The 24,290-nt window shown below is 42.3% G+C and overlaps 1 protein-coding gene across 1 annotated transcript; it reads right to left on the bottom strand.

Annotated features, from left to right (window-relative positions):
• Nucleotides 1–736: 736 nt before the first annotated feature.
• On the bottom strand, nucleotides 737–23,844 carry LOC134205497 (trypsin-1-like). Its single transcript, XM_062680782.1, has 3 exons — nucleotides 23,119–23,844; nucleotides 11,828–12,384; nucleotides 737–1,019 (listed from the first exon to the last, which is right to left on the bottom strand). The coding sequence occupies exons 1-3, from the start codon at nucleotides 23,459–23,461 to the stop codon at nucleotides 834–836; spliced, it is 1,086 nt and encodes a 361-aa protein (XP_062536766.1). The 5' UTR covers nucleotides 23,462–23,844; the 3' UTR covers nucleotides 737–833.
• Nucleotides 23,845–24,290: the final 446 nt, after the last annotated feature.

Genomic DNA, 24,290 nt, shown 5'->3' with positions numbered 1-24,290 from the left:
TGTCTTTATTGTTTTGCATTGAGTTCTATGAAAAGCAGCTCAGTGCAAATAGAAAGACAATTTAGTTTTGTTATCTTTTTGGAATTAGTAACTGTTCAGTAATCAGTAATCACCATGGGTTTGATGTGAGATGTCAAACAAAAACTCAATTTGATCCAAATTCACTTACTCTTTGAAGAAAACTTTTTCAACTGACTTTTATTGTGTTTAGTAGGTAACCTACACCTTACTATACCGCTGTTGCTTGGTTTTAATTTTTGACATCAAATATGTTTTCAAAGAGTCTGTTGATTCTCCCTAAACTATATATGTGCACTCTATTTTACTTTATTATGAGGCATTTCTTTCAATACCAAGCTAAATTGATCGCTTCGAAGAAAATGATGTCCACTGTAAAGGCCAGTAGTGACGATGGTGGAAAGTAATCCGACAGGCCACATGTAGGTCGCGATCATCACTTCAACGACGTCTATAGCTCGTGAAGATGCTTGGACAAGGTTGGGGTTTTACCAGACTGCCTTTGGTGGGAAAGAACGCATAAACATCCGTTTTCAATTACTTTCTACAGGTTTTTCTACAACGGCCTTGAATGACGAATGAACTTCGCTATTAATTTCACTGTGCACGCGATACGGTTTTTGTAGCTACGTACACGTAACCGGCGGAACTTTTCTCAATAAAAATAATTTATTGGCATTTTGCTAAATCATTCTGCTTCCACATTTTACAGCCTGCGTTCTAACAATAGAACTAAAATAACAATAACACAATTAGACTATGCATCATCTCGTCGTTGGTTGGCAAGCTACTGACTGGACGACACAGGTGGGTAATTACTTTTCCGGGGGTTCACACAGGCAGCCGTCCTTCGCGTTGCTCTTGATCCACTGCAAATATCGGTTGACACGGGTGTACACACCGGGATAGTTCGGCTTAGCGCACCCTTCGCCCCACGATACGATGCCGACGATTTCTCGGAATTTGGAGTTACCCACCTGGAGCGGTCCTCCGCTGTCACCCTGAAAAAAATAATTATAAATTAGAAAACCTTGGGTTTTTGTACAAATCATCTTCTATGGCACACTTGATCATGTATACAGCACCATGTCGATAGATTTTTTTCTGTTTCTACTACATAATCTTCATGGCATTTTCATGAATTCACGAACTTTTAATGTGGTGATTAGATATACAAATAGATTAATAGATACATATTTAAGTTTTAGGTATCTGCTCACACATTTGACCCACCGGCAGTCAGATCTGCTTGAGGTAGAAACATTCTTCTACTTTAAGGGTTATCTACCTACAAGGGTAAAATAATTATTGATTCGCTCAAAATAACTTTAGAAAGCTATCCGGTTGCTTGGGAAACGTTGACCAAGCGGTACAATAACAGCAAATTTTCGAAGAAACAATGAACCAAACTGTATGGTCCTGTTACCGAAACCTGACAAGCCACCAGGAGAACAAACGGCGTACAAACCCATCTGTCTGATAGACCCCACAGTGTGTATTTGTACTGGTGTATTTGTTCCTGAACAGGCCCCTTTCGTGGAATATAGAGAGACCAATTCGGCTTTCGCTTTCAGGAAGGACGGACCAAATAAGACGCCAATTAATCTATGGTTGGCACTGCCGAGTAGCCATAGAATGCATGCAGTAAGGTGATAACGCTTGACGTGCGCAAGCCACTTCTAGTATCGAACAATGATCTACGATATGAAGGAAACAGTGCTGGTAGAATCATACTCAAATCTCCATGATCTACGCCTCATGAAAAACTCTCATGCGATTTAAAGAATGATTTTGCTCCAAAGGGTGTCAAAACCCAATCAAGGTGTATTTCATGTTCACAAATCGTAAAAATCGTAAAAATGGTGCTATAATGCAAACCACGAGACGGGTCATTAGTCTGGTGGTATTTGAACTTGATTTGGGTTGCGCATAAGATTTTAGTTTTTTAGAATCTTTATTAAGGAGACTTCCAGCCCTAGGCTGGCTCGATTCCGGAAACATGAGATTCTAGTGTTTCCCAACATTAAAATTAAGGCTTGTATAAATGCAGGTGTCTCGCAGAGATCAATCCAAATCCAAATGTTGAATGAAATGAACGACGATTTCTTCAGTTTAAAGCTCCCGTCAGAAGTCAAGCTAGTGGGATTCACCGACGACGTAACGATGACCGTTGAGGCATGGTTGCGCAGCAAGAGGCAGTAGCTGACGCATCATAAAACAAAGATAATGATCGTCAATGATAATGATAATGATTGGCACGGCAAATGCTGGGTAAAGCGTACCATTGGTACTTCGAGTACCTGAAGGAATAAAATAGACCCATCTCGCGGTCCTTAGCCTCTTACCCAGCAACTCCTATCCCTACCTCCCCGTGGTGCTAGCCGGGATACGAGCAACCTTAGGGAAGATCGGGTAACCAACCCCGGTGGGAACTATGGTCGTATGCTGACAGGGAAGGGGGGGGGGTGGGTTTTGTTCCTCTCCGGAGGTGCAAATCTTATTGAGCGTGTGTTCTCCATGTCAGGATCGGCTCACAACAGCGTCTGTTCTCCATTTTAGGGGCGGCTGATCATCGTCCGAGTGCCAGCGAGGGACTCTAAGTGAAACTGTGCACCATTGTCCACCGGAAATAAGGAGGAATGGTCCTCCGGAAATTTAGGGGGTTTGGTGTCAGGCCCTGCAAGCCAGCCTTTAAAAATCATAAGCAACGAACAATCAACAAAAGAGTACGGACCGGAACCATCGGCGAAGACCACTGCGACGAAAAGGGACTAGCGATTGGAAACTCGGTTCGTGGAACTGCAAATCTCTCAACTTCATCGGGAGCACACGCATACTCGCCGATGTGCTCAAGGACCGTGGATTCGGCATCGTAGCGCTGCAGGAGGTTTGTTGGAAGGGATCAATGGTGCGAACGTTTAGAGGTAAGCATACCATCTACCAGAGCTGCGGCAACACACACGAGCTGGGAACAGCTTTCATAGTGATGGGCGATATGCAAAGGCGCGTGATCGGGTGGTGGCCGATCAATGAAAGAATGTGCAGGTTGAGGATCAAAGGCCGGTTCTTCAACTTCAGCATACTCAACGTCCATAGCCCATACTCCGGAAGCACTGATGATGATAAGGACGCATTCTACGCGCAGCTGGAACGTGAGTACGACAGCTGCCCAAGCCACGACGTCAAAATAATCATAGGAGATTTGAACGCTCAGGTTGGCCAAGAGGAGGAGTTTAGACCGACTATTGGAAAGTTCAGCGCTCACCGGCTGACGAACGAAAACGGCCTACGACTAATTGATTTCGCCGCCTCCAAGAATATGGCCATTCGCAGCACCTACTTCCAACACAGCCTCCCGTATCGGTACACCTGGAGATCACCACTGCAGACTGAATCACAAATCGACCACGTTCTGATTGATGGACGGCACTTCTCCGACATTATCGACGTCAGGACATATCGTGGCGCTAACATCGACTCTGACCACTATCTGGTGATGGTTAAACTGCGCCCAAAACTATCCGTCATCAACAATGTTCGGTACCGACGACCGCCGCGGTACGACCTAGGGAGACTGATGCAACCTGATGTCGCCACTGCATACGCGCAGCATCTCGAGGCAGCGTTGCCGGAAGAGGGTGAGCTCGAAGGGGCCCCTCTTGAGGACTGCTGGAATACAGTGAAAGCAGCCATTAACGACGCAGCGGAGAACAACGTCGGGTATATGGGTCGAAGTCGACGGAACGATTCGTTCGACGAAGAGTGCAGACAGATTCTGGAGGAGAAGGACGCAGCGCGGGCGGTCGCGCTGCAGCAAGGTACCCGGCAGAACGTGGAACGTTATAGACGGAAGCGGAGACAGCAGACCCGCCTTTTTCAGGAGAAGAAACGCCGCCGGAGTGCGAGGAGATGGAACAGCTGTGCCGTTCTCAAGATACACGCAAGTTCTATCAGAAGCTCAACGCATCCCGCAAAGGCTTCGTGCCGCGAGCCGAAATGTGCCGGGATAAGGAACGAGGAACGAGGAACATCTGAATAGCGCTGAGAGTACAGGCAGTGAAAATCAAGGCAGCGGAGGAGATGACTACGTCAGTTCAGCGGACGATGGAAGCCAACCAGCCCCCATCTTGAGGGAAGTTAAGGATGCCATTCAACAGCTAAAAACCAATAAAGCAACTGGTAAGGATGGTAACGGAGCTGTGCTCATCAAGATGGGCCCAGAAAATCTGGCCACTTGCCTCCACAAACTGACAGTCAGAATCTGGGAAACTGAACAGGTACCGGAGGAGTGGAAGGAAGGGGTTATACGCCCCATCTACAAGAAAGGTGACAAACTGGAGTGTGAGAACTTTCGAGCGATCACCATCCTTAATGCCGCCTACAAAGTGATATCCCCGATCATCTTCCGTCGTCTGTCACCATTAGTGGACGAGTTCGTGGGAAGTTATCAAGCCGGCTTCGTTGACGGCCGCTCGACAACGGACCAGATCTTTACTATACGGCAAATCCTTCAAAAATGCCGTGAATACCAGGTCCCAACGCACGATCTGTTCGTTGATTTCAAGGCTGCATACGACAGTATAGACCGCGTAGAGCTATGGAAAATTATGGACGAGAACAGCTTCCCTGGGAAGCTTACCAGACTGATCAAAGCAACGGTGGATGGTGTGCAAAACTGTGTGAAGATTTCGGGCGAACACTCCAGTTCGTTCGAATCGCGCCGGGGACTAAGACAAGGTGATGGACTTTCGTGCCTGTTGTTCAACATTGCGCTAGAAGGTGTCATGCGGAGAGCCGGGTGTAACAGCCGGGGTACGATTTTCAACAGATCCAGTCAATTTATTTGCTTCGCGGATGACATGGACATTGTCGGCCGGACATTTGCAAAGGTGTCAGAACTGTACACTCGCCTGAAACGTGAAGCAACAAAAATTGGACTGGTGGTGAATGCGTCAAAGACAAAGTACATGCTTGTGGGCGGAACCGAGTGCGACAGGGCCCGCCTGGGAAGCAGTGTTACGATAGACGGGGATACCTTCGAGGTGGTCGAGGAATTCGTTTACCTCGGATCCTTGCTAACGGCTGACAACAACGTTAGTCGTGAAATACGAAGGCGCATCATCTGTGGAAGTCGTGCCTACTACGGGCTCCAGAAGAAACTGCGGTCGAAAAAGATTCGCCACCGCACCAAATGTGTCATGTACAAGACGCTTATAAGACCGGTTGTCCTCTACGGACATGAAACATGGACAATGCTCTAGGAGGACTTGCAAGCACTCGGAGTATTCGAGAGACGGGTGCTTAGGACCATCTTTGGCGGTGTGCAAGAAGACGGTGTGTGGCGGCGAAGAATGAACCATGAGCTCGCCCAACTCTACGGCGAACCCAGTATCAAGAAGGTAGCTAAAGCCGGAAGGGTACGATGGGCAGGACATGTTGCAAGAATGTCGGACAGCAACCCTGCAAAGATGATGTTCGCTTCCGATCCGGCAGGTACGAGACGGCGTGGAGCGCAGCGAGCGAGATGCACATTTTTCAAAAACTATCGATCATTTTCCACAGCGAAAAAGCTTAAGGGATGTATCTCCTGTTACAGCTAATAAAGCCCTCGGAAATCGCTTCGTATTCGGAGTTATGTGAAAAACTGACCAAATTAGGAACATAGCCAAAACTGGTACAGTTACCCTATCTGTTAACATGATTTGAGTTTTACTTCTGAAATCTACAAGTAGGTAATTGCAGTTTGAAAAGTTCACAACAATTACTTCTCCATGTTGGTTGCAGATAAAATGGAACGCAACATTGTCTTTATTCTCTGCAGTTATCACTAATTTTTTTTTGTTGCTTGTTTTTTTGCATTTTTCAGCGACAATTACATTCCTTGACCGAAAGAAATCTTCACCTGGACCTCCTTCGACCTCAGTGCATATGGAAAGTGTGATTTAATTAATGATAACTGGGAAGTGAGAAGTTATAAAAAGGAGTTATGAGAGAGTCATCTCATTTTTCACTTCTGCCTTCACTCATTTTTCACTTCTCACTGTGAAAAGTAAACAGTGAGAAGTGATAAAAATGAAGTGAGAAGTGAAAAGTCTCATTCTCAATGCACACATCCCACATTTCACTTCTTACTTCTCACTTGATATTTCTTACTTCCCTTGAATACGGTGAGCAGTGAAAAGCGGAAAATAACCAGTGATAAGTCTCACATCTAACTTTTCACTTCTCAATCTTCGTTTGTCCCTTCTTATATACCACTTCTCATTTCTCACTTCTAGCTGAAAAATAACAAGTGAGAAAAAAGAAGTAAGAAATTAGAAGTGGGAAACGAAGAGTGAGAAGTGAAAAGTGAGACATCTCATTTCTCTTTCTAACATCGCATTTCTCACTTACTACTTACCACTGGTTATTTTCCGCATTCCGTCTCACTTCTCTTTTCTCATTTCTCCTCACTGTTCTCACTGTGATAAATGAGTAATGCGAAGTGCAAATCCGTACAGCTATTTTTAACTAAATATTTCAATTGATACAATCTAATTGACTAAACTACCACTGTAAATAGTTCGATACGCACCTTGAGAAGCGATCCCTTCGATTTGTATTCCGCTTATCTTATGTAATGATTCGCAATTAGCAAAGAAACACAATTACTTTTGGTGCAATAATGCTCTACCCAAAAACAAAATGGCGGCAAAAACTCCGCGTTTGGTGGGTGGCGATTTGTTTTCGATTTATGCTGTTTTAATTGCAAAGCCTTCTTTCCATTTCTATGCCCTAAAAGCTTACTGCCAAGTATCTGAACAGGACAAGATAAATTATTTCTACATTAATTACCTTGAACCCCCTTTAATTTATTGATATCTCATGGGTTGGACGGATTTCGGTGCTGTACGGATTTCGGTCCCACACGGTACCTGCAGTACCTATTTTGCACGTAAAAATGTCTGCAAACACACCTGGCAATATCCGAGTTGCGACACCTGCTGACAAATAGACCATGTGCAAATCAACGGACGGTGTTTCTCGAATGTTATATATGTAAGATTATTCAGAGGCACGAGCATCGACTCCCCGACAAGTTAGTCATAACAATATATTATCACAATTTTATCAATATGTGTAACAATTAACAATACTTGCAATAATTTTGTTATAAATTGTCTGTCAAAGATGGAATGGAAGAAAGAAAATTTCATGATCGTAATTATGATTATAACATAAATCGAAATTATGATTATAACAAAGAGTATGGAATGAGAGAACCATAACGCACATAGTGGTGATACAATCGTAGAATCATTTGCATACTTATGCTAAACAATCGACTTCAGTTTCAGCACTATATGAAAAGTAGTATATCGTATTTCACCTATTAAAGATGGGTGTGAAAAAACATGTAGTGAATTTCAAATTCACCACGGAACTGATTGTATAATACCCTTATGATGGGAGTGGAAAAACATGTGATGAATTTAAAATTCCCCACTGGACTGATTGAGATGATAAACCTACATTCCAAGTTGAACCATCTGGACAAAGTTGCCTACATTGTGGATAATAATAATCTTTTCAATAACATAATTTGTTATAGTATCAGCTATTTTTACCACTTTTTATGTAACACAACGAGTTATATTTTTTTTGAATTAATAACATATTTATTAATATTTTTGTTGAAGTTAGAAGAGATTTTGTTACAATTTTTGTTATTTTAACTACTAATGTTACATGTTTTCTAACAACTGTTGTTATAAAAAACTGCTGTAACCGAATAACAAGTTCTGATATTAATCTGTTACTATCTACTGGTCGGCCGGATCATTACCCAACGCTTGGCAGTTGAAGGGGTTGCAGAGCATATAGGAGATTTCAACGGATTGTGGGGAAAATATCCACGAAGCTGTGACTACAACAGCGCAGGAAGTGTTGGGCACTGTGCAGCGATGCCAACGAAATACAGGTATACCTCGATTATATGGACCCTCGATTATATGGACCCTCGATTATATGGACCCTCGATTATATGGACTTCGATTATATGGACTTTTTACCTCGATTATTTTTTTTCGTGTTTTGAGAGTTTGAAAAGCTGTTGAATATTCCACGTCATATTTTACATTGATTCTATATTTATTAAGGTGCACTGGGGCAAATTAGGACCAGTATGGCATGTTTTCGAATCTATATATGAAAGCGCATACTAAATCATATGGCCCGCTGCTTAGATTGATTAACCATTTTTACATTGCACTTTGATTGTAATTGTGTATTTCATTCATCAACAAAAGCCATGGCCACGTCCCTACAAATATGTGGGGGAAAGATAACACGTATTTTAGGTGATCTCTGATACAAGAAAACGTGAACCGGCTTGTCAGTCTAACAGATTGCCGTATTTAGCTGTTAGACCTTTACTTCCAACCTTTTTCTGATTTTGGTGCGTGGAATTGAGTGTAGATGATGATGCATTACCATCCAGCAAATCTTTTAGAAGTATGTCCAAGAAACTGAAAGAGTTTTTTTTAATGACTGCTACCAGCGATCGTAATGCTCACTTATACTCACGAGCAGAAGATGCTCACTCACATGCATATTTTCGCCGAGAAATTATTTTGCGGGAAAGAAAAAAAAGGCTTGGTGAGAGATTACTATTTTCCCCCCACTGTTAATGCCGCGAAAATCTACAAAAAGACTTTCAAAAAAAGTTTTCGAATATCCCGATATTTATGTTCGTTCAGCACAAAGCTTGCGCATTATACTGATTTTCAAAGGCAGGCAGACAAATTGTTTATCGGGAACGTGAGTTAGCAGTTCTTAATGCTGTTTAAAGAAGATTACAAATGGTGCAGGCAGCAAGAATTATTTCAATTTAATGATGAATTCACATTGATAGGAAGGATTCAATTGCGACAATATAATCAAGAATATGGTCTGTAAGATTTTCCAATCATTATAACCGTGACTTCTGGTTACGGTGTCCAGTTCTTCATTCCGTTGTTCAGTTAGAAATTGACTGCCAATAATAAAAGCACACAGGTCCAAAATATAAACCTTGATATCTACTTTGCAGGTGTGGATGCGATTGACACTGGTAAAAAATGTCACTGACAGGCGAATGAAAATCCTTAATTACATGCATTTAAATTAATTGTAGGAATCCCCATCAACCGCAACTTGTTGCAAGCGGATCGGTTTATAACTGTCAGACAAGAGTGATTGTTTATAGGCGTTTTTTGCATATAAAGTATTTAGGCCATAACATCAGAGGACATAGTCCGATCCGGCCAATTTCCAATAGGAGACAATGGGAAAAAATCTCCGTCGGTTCAATTTGCTGCGATCAAAACGATAATGTATAAGTGCCAGTGCTTTCAGATAAAGTTTGTTTTTGAAGCATATAGCTTTCCGTACATTTAGTGTTTACTTCGTTTGCTAAAGGGGGTAGGCACTGTATTTAGAATTTTTAAACAAGTGTAATTTTATGTCCACATTAAGCTTGATGAAGTCTTCATTACTTCTGTTTCTCTGTACCGTGTACCACGAAGCCATCCGAAAGATGCTCCCTGACAAACCAAAATCTAGCGTGATGCCACGCAAAACCGTTTACAACGTCAAACGCCCGGATGAGCATACTTGAGAATTGTGGTTCCGCAAAGTGGCACACACGACTGAGCCTACCAAATCAATGATCTGGTTAAAAAAAAGTCTTCATTACTAACGTAATCTTAGAACGGTGTGCAAACTAGCGACTGAAAAACGGTCATAAAAAATCAAAATTTTCTGTGTCATCATAAAATGAGCCCAAACGTGCGGATTACACTTTAAGGCAATAAATTGATATTTTCTTTTATTGTATTAAAACTATTTTCGTAGTTTAAAAAACATTTTGAGAATTTTTTTTGCTTCGATTATATGGAAAATTCGATTATATGGACTTTTTTGCATCGAAAAAGTCCATATAATCGAGGTATGCCTGTAGTAGTTTTGATGAAGAGTATCAGTGACTGAAGGACGAGAAAAATGCTGCTAGGAGTCGAATGATAGTAGCTCGTACCCGTTGCAATAGAGAACGGTATAGTGTAGCAAGAGCAGAAGATAAACACATCACCGCAGCAAGAAAAGGCAGCACGGAGAGAGTGTGATAGCTGAAGCGCAGGGCGGGGCATGGATAGGAACGATATGTTGAGGTTTTACGCGACTGTTAATGGCGCGCGTCATAAGACTGCGCCAGTGGCCGCTATGTGCAATGACCGATGAAAAAATTTGCTGACAGAAAAAACTATGAGGCAGCCCGGTGGAAGGAGCACTTCGAAGATTTGTTGAGCGATGAAAAAGAAGTTCTATTGCAGAGCAGGTTAGACATGGATGATGTAAAGGAGGCTCTACGTTAACTGAAAAACAGTAATGTTGCTTGGAAGGACGAGATCCCGGTCGAGCTTCTCAAACTCGTAAGTAAGCAGCTGCATTAATCGACCCACCACATTTTTACAAAAAAAAATGTGAGGATGAAAAACCGCTTATCGGCTGGTTGGATAGTACCAGGCAGGTTTTCGTGAGGGCCAATCAACGACGGATCCGATGTTTAGCCTGCGGATGATCCTTGATTAGTTCCGGGAGTACACCTTGCAGACTCATCATCTGTACATTGATTTCAAAGCAGCGTACAATTCAGTGGAAAGAAGTGAGCTGTGGCAGATAATGTCTGAACATTGTTTCCCGGCGAAACTGAATTGAGCTGATCCGTGTAAAGTTTGATGGCTCGAAATCAAGTATTCGGATTGCAGACGAAGTGTTAACATCGTTTGTGACCTTAGATGTATTGAAGCAAAGCTATTGTTCGGGAAAAAACGTTATAAAACAGGCTTGGTAGTCATATGGCTACTGCTTCTGCCTCATACGCAGGAGGTCGTGGGTTCAATCCCAGGTCCGTTCCATTCTCCTACTTTGTATCTTTAACTATATTTCTCATGTTCTAGCAATTGCTAGAACTGGAAATGAATTTCCATACCGTTGTTTTCATGTATACTACTATACCTTCAACATGACTATTCTAGTAGAAACTGCTAGAATTGGAAATGAACGAAAAAGCTCGTTTCCTGCATCCAATAAGAAATTCTATCAGTTGCTTTCTCCTATCTGTCACATTTAGTAAGCTCGTTAACCAAGACGAACCCCTCTGCCCCTCGAACCTAATCCGGTATGATCCTTACTTTTGCGACATTCTTAATGATTTGGTGAACGCTTGGAGTATTCAGAGGAGTCTGACGTAATGAAGCACCCCATTATTCTACCAGCCAAACATCGTTTCACAAGCGTTCTCTTCAAGTACCATCATATTCGATTTTTCTATACGATGGACACAACTTCTGCTATTGTCCGGTAACGCTATTTGCCTCACGGAGGCAGGGTGAAACGTTGCTAGACAGGTTATGGACAAATGACTTACTTTCTTCTGGCCAAAACCATAACAAATCCATCTATTTATGGTGAAATTCCGACCCTTTGAGTCACCGTCCGTTCTCCATAATTACTATGGGCTAGGCTACATATGTATATAAGCAATAAGTTGCCTTAAACAAGCATGTAGATTTTGTTCCAATGAAGGACCCAATAGGCACTTTATCCCTCATATTTTTCCACATTTAGATGGACTAAGGGATGCTACAATACGATCGGCTTAACTAATGGCCAGGTTTCCACATTATTATCATTAATTGACCTACCACTACTGGCTGCTACATTCCACAAATGAGATACAAAATTGAAAATAGAATAATGGGAATTGAAATAGTTTCTACAAACACCTTACCTGACAAGCATCATGGCCTCCTTCCGGAAAACCGGCGCACAGCATATTATCGCTGATCCGTGACGCCCGGTAAGCACTCTTTTTGCACTGCTGGTTGGTCATGATCGGCACCTTAACCTGCTGCAGTGTATGCGACAGTGATCCGTTCGAAAGTTTCCCCCATCCGGTAACAGTCCCATTTAATCCTGCGAACGTTTTTCCCGGGATTGGCAAGCACATAGACACGAAGTGATCCTTCACATTCAATGTCTTTTGCAGCTTTATCAGTGCAATGTCGTTGTTGAAGGTGTCCAGATTAAATCGGTCGTTCCCTTGCAGCTTTTCGACCGATTTCGTAACCATCCGTGCTTCTCGTGTGTCGTACAGCTTCACAGTAATCTGACTGGGTTTAAAGTTGAGTACACAGTGCGCTGCCGTTAGCACATAGCGATCGCCTATCAAGGTACCACCGCAGTAAAATGTCCCCCGGTAGTGCAGCATAGCCATCCAGGGAAACTCGTTTATGTCCGCTATGATGCCGCCCACGATTCGAGATGTTACCAATGAGACGCCACATGCTGTGGAAGAATGATAGAGCATATGTAGAGAAAACATTATTATAATCGTGCGTTAACACTAGGATTCATTCGTTCAGAAAATCGTTGTAAATAATTGTCGTTGTAAAAGCATCTAAATACACAAACTCTTCTAAAACCACACTTATACACATGTACCCACATAGACACAGCGATATCCAATGAGGCTGAAAACGATAATTGAAGTACTATTCCCGCATCACGGCCCGACCCATTTGCCGCCAGCAGCTTGGGGAGGAGCAGACTATGAAGAGGTGGCGAGGCTGACGATAGAGGAGCTAAAGACGGTGGCAAAGTTCCTCGGCTAGAGCGATGCACCTGGTTCGGACGGGATCCCGAACATGGCGTTAAAGGCAGCCATACTGACAAATCCGTATATGTTCAGGTCAGCCATGCATAGATGCCTGGACGAGCGAACATTCGCGGATATATGGAAGAGACTGCGTTTGGTCCTGTTACCGAAACCTAGCAAGTTACCAGGAGACCCGTTAGCACACAGACCAATCTGTCTAATAGATACTGTAGGAAAGCTACTGGAGGAGTTAAGGTTCCCACAAACACACGCGATGCGACAATCGAGACGCGATTCTATCGCTTGGAGACTGCGATTATGTCGCCGTTAAAATGGAAGGGTAAATGGAACATTGCCTGCAGCGACCCAACGATAGAATCGTGGCGACTAGTTGTCGCGGTCGCGGCGATGAAATCGCTTAGGTCTGGGGAAGCCTTTATTCCTCCAGGCTGTAGCCGTACGTGCAGGAGGCGGGGGGATTGTCGAGCGAGCAATTCAGGTTTCGGTGAAGACGGTCTACTTTGGGCGCCAATAATTCGGTGATTGACACTGCAAATGTCGCCAGCGAATGCAAGCGGCCCGGTATCCGTTGCGCTACGCAGCAATAATATTCGACATGCGGAATGCGTTCAACAGTGCCTGTCCTGGGTCCTGCGTGATCTGATATTTACTGCATAAGATTCCGTTACACAACAGTTTATTTGAATTCGTTTTTATGTTTGCTAAATTTGAACAAAGGAAGATATTAGAAAGGTGGGAATTGGGCCAAACGGATAACTGACAAAGGCTGCACAAAAAAGACATCCCCAGTTATATTTCGTACACATTGTTTAAAAATCACAATGAATTTTATTACATTTCTATTTCTTTTCTCTGTCGAATATAAGATGATGTATTGACATTTGCATTTATGTGGGGAGAGTCGGCTAAAACGGATAATTGCCATGGTATCTTCTTCTTCTTATTGGCATTACATCCCACACTGGGACAGAGCCGCCTCGCAGCTTAGTGTTCATTAAGCACTTCCACAGTTATTAACTGCGAGGTTTCTAAGCCAGGTTACCATTTTTGCATTCGTATATCATGAGGCTAGCACGATGATACTTTTATGCCCAAGAAAGTCGAGACAGTTTCCAATCCGAAAATTGTCTAGACCGGCACCGGGAATCGAACCCAGCCACCCTCAGCATGGTCTTGCTCTGTAGCCGCGCGTCTTACCGCACGGCTAAGGAGGCCCCCCCTGCCATGGTATACATAACATGATATTTCCTGCATTAGATTCCATCAACTTAATCACGGTAGTATGGCTGTATTGAATTTGTTCTTAGTTTCGTCCAATTTAAACAAAGGAAGATATTCCAAGAGCATCGGGCAAAACGGGCAACTGACGGATGTTGCATATACCGTTTCGACTCAAATTCCGAACATGGCTCATATTCCGAACACACGCTTTTGAATGGCCATTTTGGCTTTATTGTTATATTCTCTCCACAGGATCTTGAATTCATTTGTAATTTTGTAATTTGTAACAAATTTATTTTATTCAAACATAAAGATACTTAAGCAACATGTAACAATTAATAAATTAAAATAATGCACGTTCTCTCCTGGTGCCCTGAGAGAGACGGCTAGGTGGTGCCCACTACGGGAAACGACGAGGTTTCATATGAGATTTTGGTCCATCAGCCAAATCCCGCAGATATATTTTTATTGCGCATCGCGCTTTTTGTCTACAGCAATTAGTTTGCTGTATTCATAGCTGAGCCTTTGTGTAGGATTCTTATCCTATTTGGGCACCTCGAATCAATTAATGCCACTTGGCATCAACGATTCGATGTCTGTGTCTGGAACGAACTTGGGACAAATCCCAACTGAACATTATATTGCCTACTTTCAGGCTTTCCTCTTGAGTCCAGACACAGAATCAACAAATAAAACATACACAAAATAGCACAAATGATACAGACTTGATCGAATATTTACAACTAAACGAGCACAATAAAACCAACCGTAACAAAATTCAATCTTCTTTTATTTTGAAAACCGTATATTTTATCTTGTTATTTCTCCATTGTACACCAAGTATATAATAAGTTTGTGTAGACATTATTTGATTACGGCACTAGATGTGAAATCATTATGTTTTCCCTCTATTCCTAATATCAGATGATGTATCATTTTTTTACATAATATGGGCAAAACTGGGCAAAACAGACAACACGTAACATCCGAAAATGAGGATGTATCTTATATTCGGTATTACAGACATTATAATATTAGTACTGTGCACGAAAACAAATTTCCGGATTAACTGATACGATTGATCAAGGCAACGATGGATCGGGTGATGTGCGTAGTTCGAGTTTCAGGGACATTCCCGAGTTCTTTGGAAACGCGCAGAGGGTTACGGCAAGGTGATGGTCTTTCGGGTCTGCTATTTAACATCGCTTTGGAAGGGGTGATACGAAGGTCGGGGATCGACACGAGCGGAACGATTTTCACGAAGTCCGTCCAGTTATTTGGTTTCGTTGACGACATTGATATTATGGCACGTAGTTTTAAGAAGATGGAGGAAGCCTACATCAGACTGAAAAGGGATGAAACGAAGTACATGATAGGAAGTGGCTCACGAGAGGACTGTGGGGTTTGAGTAAAATGCCTTCAGCGTGTGTTGGCCTCTTCTAGTCAGACCTCCGCGGCGTGCACACGCATACACGGAGAGTCGCTGTCACAAGGACAACGCAAGCCACCTACCACGAGTTTGTATCGGTGGTGATGAAATCGAGATGGTTGAAAAATTCGTGTACTTGTGGCCTCAGGTGAGTTGAATTCAAATGGTTAAATTGTGACGAGTGATATATTTTAGTTTGCTTAATCACAAGACGCGTCTCGAAGACCGTCGGAAAATGGTTTGTGGTTTGCTAAATCACAAGACGCGTCTCGAAGACCGTCGGAACATGGTTTGTGGTTTGCTAAATCACAAGACGCGTCTCGAAGACCGTCGGAACATGGTTTGTGGTTTGCTAAATCACAAGACGCGTCTCGAAGACCGTCGGAAAATGGTTTGTGGTTTGCTAAATCACAAGACACGTCTCGAAGACCGTCGGAAAATGGTTTGTGGTTTGCTAAATCACAAGACGCGTCTCGAAGACCATCGGAACATGGTTTGTGGTTTTCTAAATCACAAGACGCGTCTCGAAGACCGTCGGAAAATGGTTTGTGGTTTGCTAAATCACAAGAAACGTCTCGAAGACCGTCGGAACATGGTTTGTGGTTTGCTAAATCACAAGACGCGTCTCGAAGACCGCCGAAAAATGGTTTGTGGTTTGCTAAATCACAAGACACGTCTCGAAGACCGTCGGAACATGGTTTGTGGTTTGCTAAATCACAAGACACGTCTCGAAGACCGTCAGAACATGGTTTGTGGTTTGCTAAATCACAAGACGCGTCTCGAAGACCGCCGGAAAATGGTTTGTGGTTTGCTAAATCACAAGACACGTCTCGAAGACCGTCGGAACATGGTTTGTGGTTTGCTAAATCACAAGACGCGTCTCGAAGACCGCCGGAAAATGGTTTGTGGTTTGCTAAATCACAAGACACGTCTCGAAGACCGTCGGAACATGGTTTGTGGTTTGCTAAATCACAAGACGCGTCTCGAAGACCGTCGGAAAATGTTTTGTGGTTTGCTAAATCACAAGACGCGTCTCGAAGACCGTCGGAACATGGTTTGTGGTTTGCTAAATCACAAGACGCGTCTCGAAGACCGTCGGAACATGGTTTGTGGTTTGCTAAATCACAAGACGCGTCTCGAAGACCACCGGAAAATGGTTTGTGGTTTGCTAAATCACAAGACGCGTCTCGAAGACCGTCGGAAAATGGTTTGTGGTTTGCTAAATCACAAGACACGTCTCGAAGACCGTCGGAAAATGGTTTGTGGTTTGCTAAATCACAAGACGCGTCTCGAAGACCGCCGGAAAATGGTTTGTGGTTTGCTAAATCACAAGACGCGTCTCGAAGACCGTCGGAAAATGGTTTGTGGTTTGCTAAATCACAAGACGCGTCTCGAAGACCGTCGGAACATGGTTTGTGGTTTGCTAAATCACAAGACGCGTCTCGAAGACCGCCGGAAATGGTTTGGGGTTTGCTAAATCACAAGACACGTCTCGAAGACCGTCGGAACATGAATTGTGGTTTGCTAAATCACAAGACGCGTCTCGAAGACTGCCGGAAAATGGTTTGTGGTTTGCTAAATCACAAGACACGTCTCGAAGACCGTCGGAACATGGTTTGTGGTTTGCTAAATCACAAGACGCGTCTCGAAGACCACCGGAGAATGGTTTGTGGTTTGCCAAATCACAAGACGCGTCTCGAAGACCGTCGGAAAATGGTTTGTGGTGGCGCGTCTGAAAGACCGCTGGAAAATGGTTTGTGGTTTGAAGAATATCTAGACCTCGCCTGAAAGACCGTAAGAAATTGGTTTGTGGTTTGCAAAATTACAATGCGCGTCTGGCAGATCGGTGGATCGGTTTGTGGTTTAGAAAACTATAAGACGTGGCTGAAATGTGGCCGAAAAAATGTATTGTAGCTTGTGAAACTACAAGGTGCGTATGGAAGACCAACGGAAAATGGTGTACAATCTAGAAAATTTTAAAGTCCTGCGAGCATTGATTTTGATTAAAGCAAATTTAGATTTCATGAAGCCACTTGGCGACGTACATTGAACTACCAGTTGAGTTACGGTATAACGAAATCTGAGAGAAACGGAGAAATATTCAATGCTGTACTGTTCGAAATTGTTCGGAAAGCCAAATATAGTATCTTGAAATTTATATTGGAATTTGAAAAATTATAAGGTTGCCGGATTTTACAAAACTATTCGGAAGTTTGAATTTATTATGCGTATGATTAGTTTGGAGTTACTGGCTAGCAGTACTAGTTGATGGTAAATGGTTAATGGTGTACTATTCGCGAAATTTAAAGTTGGATTAAATGTACGGATTTGGATTGGATTTGGAATGGATTTGAATTGGATTTGGATTAGCTTTTTATTGGATTGGGATTGGGTTTGGATTGGATTTGGAATAGATTGGATTGGATTTGAATTACATTTGGATTAAATTTGCATTGGATTTGATTTGGATTAGCATGGATTTTCTTATCTTTATTAGGTTGTGCTAGAAGATGCAATTTTTGCATTTTTAATGACAGAAGAAGGCAAATATGCGGTTTGAGATGTTTTTGAGATTTTCACATCAGCGTGTCAATCGGCGAGCAGCAAGCCATGACTTGTCCACGGAGAGTCGCTGTCACAAGGACAACGCAAGCCACCTACCACGAGTTTGTATCGGTGGTGATGAAATCGAGATGGTTGAAAAATTCGTGTACTTGTGGCCTCCGATAACGATACCAGCAGAGAAATTCGGAGACGCATCTTGGCAGGAAATCGTACGTACTTTGAACTCCACAAAACACCCCAATCGAATAGAGTTCACTGCCGTACCAAACTGAATATTGTAACGTTTTACGTTTTTGCGATCAATTTTCGATTAAGTCAAAATAAGAAATTATGACGTTTTTCTCTTTTTAAGTAAAATCATAAATTAAAATTATTTGGAATTAATTAAATAGTGAAACATTACGTTACGTTAATAATTTGAAGACCGGACGAAAAGAAATTTGAATTTTTATTTGTATGTCGATTACGAGGTTTGTGTCTTGACTAAATTATTATCCAAATAGAAATTGACCATGTACTGTTGTAGTGTTTTCATGTGCTCGTTTTTTATCGACTCACCGAAGGCGCGCACTCTTTATCGCCATTTCAAATTTATTTGGTGCAAATTTAAAATAATTGACGACTTTTCAAAAGGATAAGTTTCTTTATAAAATTCAGACAAGAACTCGATCATTTCGCTAAGTGAACGGATGGTGATCAGAAGTGTTTGCGAGTAAATTACAAAGTTTTTCATTAAAGTTGATTTTGGCTAGTTTGACTAAAAGGTAAAGTGTGATTGGAGTGAATTGTTCTGTGTCTATTTTAATCAAATTTCTAAAATTAACAGTTAACGTAGCAGACGTCATTAGGACGTGTTTTTTGAATTCCGCGAACACCGAGTTAGTTAAGTGAAACGTACAAAAAGGTAAAACGAATTTTAATGTTTAATGTAAAGTTTTTTTTAATGAAACGAATTCGCGTTGGACTTTCCAGCGCATTGCGCTTTTTGGTGCGGGCTGGAATTTGTGTATTCGACCGGAGTCGGGTACGGGAATACGTGTGACGTCTACAGGGCCCGCCAGTTCGTCCAACGGACATCGAGAGCTCGAGCGTGCGTTAAGGCCCGCTTTAAAGGTGGTTAAACGGAGGAGGAGTGAAGTCGCTCGTCTAAAAGCGAAAACTCGGCGGTCGCCAATCAACCGTCGAAGGTAAGATTCCCAAGCCAATTCCCGTGGATCATTCCCGAGAGTGCGGTCCCCGTACGTCGTCAATAATCGTACGCTGGACCGAACCCGAACCGACGGTTAGTAGTCTTCCTTTTAATCCTCGCTCGGTGAACCGGAAAGGTACGCGAAGCCGGGTCGTTAGGGAAAGGAAGCTTCTAGCTTGAGGGAACGGTTATTCCGGACCACTCTCGATTCCGAAATCGGAAGCCTTCCGTCCAGCCGCCACTCCCTCCGCATCTATAGTTTCGGCAATATCGCTCGAGGTCGACCTCCATCGCTGCGCGCCAATCTGCAGCATCTGCGGCAAAGCCAATCGGCCGCCATCGCCACAACCTGGTCGGAGGACATCGTCGCCATCTTCTCGGCGGAGTACTTCCAACGCATCAGTCCATCGAGAAGTAAAAACCTGCGCAGGTATGTGAGCTTGTATTTTCATGGCCATGATAAGCTCTCTTTTTCCATTCCGTACCGTTAAAAATAGTCCAACCCGAATTAGAGAATAAATGTCGTTAAGTGATTTGAAGAAGTTAGCTTGAGTTTTTAGTTGTATTGCGTTTCACGGGGCTGGGAAAATTCACTCCCATTGCGTTTGCCGTGGTTACAGTTTAAAGTTGACTTTGAAAGTTGCTTTCCGTTCTTTTTCCAGTGGGTTGAGCGAGTTCAGGTAGGTGGGAAGGGGGGAAAGAATAGTAAGCGTAAGTAATTTTGGAGCCAGCGATCGTTCGAGAGTCCCCAGAGGTAAAGGGTCTGTAAAAGTCAGGCAAATAGCGAACACGACAATGGTATTATTTCTTGGTGTTTTACCTCTTATGCAAGGCTAGTTCATACCAATTTCTGTTATCGAAGTCGTCGCTCCTGCTCGGGAGACGAACATTGTTAGGTATAGATTTAAAATCAATCCAGTATTTTGAAAATTATGATTAAAAAAAATGATTTTTCAAAAACGTCAATTTTTTAGGCCTTGAAATGGGTCAACCTTAAGACAGCCTAAAGAACAGAAGTCAGATAGTTTTTCGAAATGAATTATTGTACCAAATGTTGCTGAATTGAGTAAGCTCCTACCCCATATATCCAACATCCCAGTGATTTCTCGTGGAAGTGCAAATGACTCGTCGGTTCTACCAAAGCGAATATCATGTCAACATTTTCCTGCCTATTCCTTAATTTACCTGCTTTAAGACACGGCCGGCGCTGGTATTGCTAGTTTTTAGGTCACTAGTTCTTAAACATTCTAGATGATGATGATGATGATAATAGCAACCGTGGGCGGTCAATCATGCTCATGCTTATGAATGATTGTACCAAATGTTGCCGAATTGGGTTTGTATGGGTATTAAGATTGTTACTTATCTTGAATTTATTGTAAAAACTGAGCCTTAATCCTGTCAGCCGAGCTGTCAACCTGTGAGCTAACTGCCAAGCAGTTAAATTTTCAAAAACTTTAAAAAGGGATTTCAAAAAATTAAATGTAGGGTCTATGAGTGTTAAAAAACGAGCAATGGGTAATGTTTTAAACATAACCGCGAGTAGACGTAGGACTTGTATAAACGTAACGTATTTATATTTAACTTCCAACTTTTGGATCTATGGAGTTTGATTATTATAATCAAATTTTTATTTTCGTCGATGTAGTTGATTTTTTTTGCTGTGAAATCAGAACGTTTTAGTATAACCATTTTTAATGTACGTGTCGTTTAGTACCAAGCACAACTTAACATATGGTCAGTCGAATGACATGACTCGTATCCATCCCGGGATCATGTGGATTATGAAACCGATTGCTTCTCGTGGATGAGCAGACCAAATCTCTGTAAGTCTATTCTCTACCGCTGCCCTCGCAGTCTCAGCCATTATCGGCCTAAAGCCGTGAACTCCGAGCGATGCGATGGGCGATTGCACACGCTAGCTTTCACCTACTCAGTGACTGTGTAAAATTGTATTGCCCCCTCTTTTCTTCCCACGAAAATTTTACTCGATTTCCGTCAAAAGTCGGATTACTCAAAATTATGAGTTGTCCTGCTTTTGATGGAAATTGAGTAAAATTTCCGTGGGAAGAAAAGAGACGGCAATACAATTTTACTCAGTCACTGAGTAAATGAAAGTTAGAGTGCATCCATTGTAACCGACAAAACTGCATCCGACAAAAAAATGCACCCACTTCTTCCATGCATATTCGCAGACCCACCGGCAGTTCTACCGCTGGCGACTGCATGCTGTGTAGGTAACACAGCGAACGAACGAACGAAACGAAAAATTCGCGAGCAGAAAGCACGTCAGTATGCGCTGCTATCACAAATTGTAATGACTCGCACATGGCAGGCACTGCTTCTTTTATACACAAAGAAAATCTTGCGGTAGACCCGAAGGCCCGTGACATACCGCATTCTGATGTCCGTGTTAGGAATGCAATGGAATGATTGGTTACATGTGAAATTTTTGCTGGCTTTAACAAGAATTGAGATTTTCAATAGCTTATCGTTAATAATCTTAAGTTTCACCCAGTATAGTAAAGAAAGACGTAAGTCCTACATCAAAAATATATTGTAGCTCAGAAAAAGGTGTCCTCTTCAAAATTAACAAAAATCCAATTTGGAGATATCATATATAGGTTTCATATGGAATTTCATTCCGACATAATAGAGCTCAAAAGACTTTTACCAGAGGTTTTTCGCGAGAAAAAAAAGATAAACATTTAATCGCTGTTTTAAAGAAAATAACGTACAGCCCCTTTTAGGAACGTTACAGAGCATGGGTGGGTTCGGAGCTTATATCTAAAATGTTAAAACAAACAGCTTTGTAGAAGAAATACAGAGAAAGATAAAATTTATCTAAATAAATTTTAACTTATCTAGATAAAAATAAAAGTGATCAGAATGGAGCTTAGTCTTTTTGAGATAATGTGCTGAAGACGCCAAGTTTTTAGAACGTTTACCCAGAGTACTAGAGCTTTTGTCCAACGAAAACACCGATCTGCCCAGTGTGCATCAGAGGTGCCACCTGAACTGCCGTAATCTGAGGAAGCTACGTAAGCGCCAAATTACATTATAACATGTTTTCCTTTTTTCTGTTAAAGAACTCGATGATTACTGCTCGTTTTCTTAGAATATGACGTATACGTCACTTTTTCAGATTACGGCAGTGAAATGCTAGGATAGTCAGAGAGAATCTTTCAAGGTATAATTCTGGGCATATTTTTCTGTTCAATCCAAACTAGTGCATATATATGGCTGGAGCTCAGATTTTTGCTATTATCGTGTGGAAGTAACAGATTTGTTTATTTTCAAATAAGAAAAAAAACATTGTGCCCTGGAAATAGGCCATTTGGGTGTAACAGTGAATCAGTTGACTAGATAACGAGAAAAGAAAACGAACTTCATAGTGACACCAAGGCATATATTGTTCATTCCTCTCTCATTGTTATCTTTTGTATACTTTGAAGAGATGTAATCTGTTTGCAAGCGGTACGCTGGTTATTTTGTTTATCTATAAGGTGTTGTGTGAATGTGCCAAAAACTACAGAAAACAGGTAATTGAACTGGATCGTTTTCCTTTAAAAAGTGGTACAAGTTTTCAATAAAATTTATTCAAGAAAAAGGTTATTCATTTTCCGAGGACTGCTATTATGTTTTATGCACCTAAAAATTCATTCAAATATTACCTTAAGCTTGAAATATATTTTTCATATACTTTTTGGCTCAAACCATAATGTAATTTAAACCATAATCTATTGTTTCAACACGTTATAATTCACACAATAATTAATATGAATAATATGAATTAATATGAACACTCTAGTTAAATGTATTGTCTATGTAGTATTTGCTTAACTTGTTTAAAACAGTTTTTTTTTTTCATTTACTGCAATAATCTTTGCAGTCATATTGAAAATTACTAGAATCCGCATTTGTTCAAATTGATTACATTTGCCCGTATCATAAAAGCCGCAGCCGAACCCCTTACTAAATTATAATAGTAATATTTACTGCACTTTGGACAATCCGTTGGTTTGGTTGCGACGGTCTGGTCCCCTTCTGATTGGCCTCCGCCGAAGTTCAGCACATTTGCCAACCAGGATAGCAATGGATTTTTCGAGCGCACCTCCACATTTCGGAACATAGCCGGTGTTACGTAAATATCGTAGTTGACCTTGTTTCGTTCCTCTTCTGCCGCATTCTGCTTCGCACCGCCGAAGAGTCGGTTCAGGCTATCCCATCTGCTTGGCACTTCCCTACCCAGCACAGTATCACTTTCACTGATGACGGTCGTTTGAGCACAGCACGTCAGAATTATGGCCAGTTCACACGCAGCTATGACGAATATCCTCATTCTACGTCCCAAACCCGAATCACGCTCGATCGGAGCTCGACACTTCCGATCCAGATGCGATCGAAGGAAAACGACGTCCACGATTCGGTTCCACTGTCGCGCGCGGTCGTCGACGATGCACTTTTGGTCGCGAAAAAATCTCGGAAACCACCTCCGGGAACGCTTCGTCGACTTCCTCGTGTTGACTTCCTCGCACTCACTGCGGCTGCTGAGACGACGTCCACTTATGCGAACCTACAGACAGCTCTACCCGGGGGACATTTTTTCTCTTTATCTTTTTGTGTAACTGAGTCAACAAATGAAAAAATAATTGAAAGAAAAAGCAAACTGATTCACAGTGTACCCTTGCTGCTCCCGGCCGCCCTCCGCATCCAAACTAAACACATTGCGCGATTACCTGCTGACGATCCTCCCACACTATCACTGCCCGTCTGCATCGGCTGTTCAGACGACAGCCAGCGCACCGACACCAGCATTAACAGCCAACACTCCTACTGGTCAATATTAAACCGAATGCAGGCCTGCGTGCTCATAGTCATTGATTAAGCTAGGTGGCGACCGGTGCCGCCAATCCGGTGGGTTGATCCATCAGCGTCTATCGATCGACATGGGCAACCTTGCTATTACCGTGCAGAATTACACACGATCTGACCGAGATCCGGCGACGGCGGCAGGCTTCTGTTAACTTTCAATTTCGTTCGCGGGGCGACGCAATCGTCGTCACTCCGTCACTATGAGGGAGGCGCATACACGCAGGTGACCAAAAATTTGGTTTTTGCTTGCATTGTTCGAATTAGTCTCATTCAATGTATTCAATGTTCAATTACTA

The sequence above is a fragment of the Armigeres subalbatus genome, chromosome 1, assembly GCF_024139115.2.
Source record: "Armigeres subalbatus isolate Guangzhou_Male chromosome 1, GZ_Asu_2, whole genome shotgun sequence".
NCBI classification, from domain to species: domain Eukaryota; kingdom Metazoa; phylum Arthropoda; class Insecta; order Diptera; family Culicidae; genus Armigeres; species Armigeres subalbatus.
This window is presented reverse-complemented; position numbering and strand designations above follow the sequence as displayed.

Bases quoted from the DNA above. Each gene is read 5' to 3' on its own strand.
- LOC134205497 (XM_062680782.1), bottom strand. From the start codon at position 23,461: ATGAGGATATTCGTCATAGCTGCGTGTGAACTGGCCATAATTCTGACG. The intron at 12,385-23,118 runs GTAAATATTACT...ATTCTTCCACAG, and splicing joins AACGGATTGTCCAAAGTGCA to CATGTGGCGTCTCATTGGTA. The intron at 1,020-11,827 runs GTAAGGTGTTTG...TATTTTTTTCAG, and splicing joins GAGGCCATGATGCTTGTCAG to GGTGACAGCGGAGGACCGCT.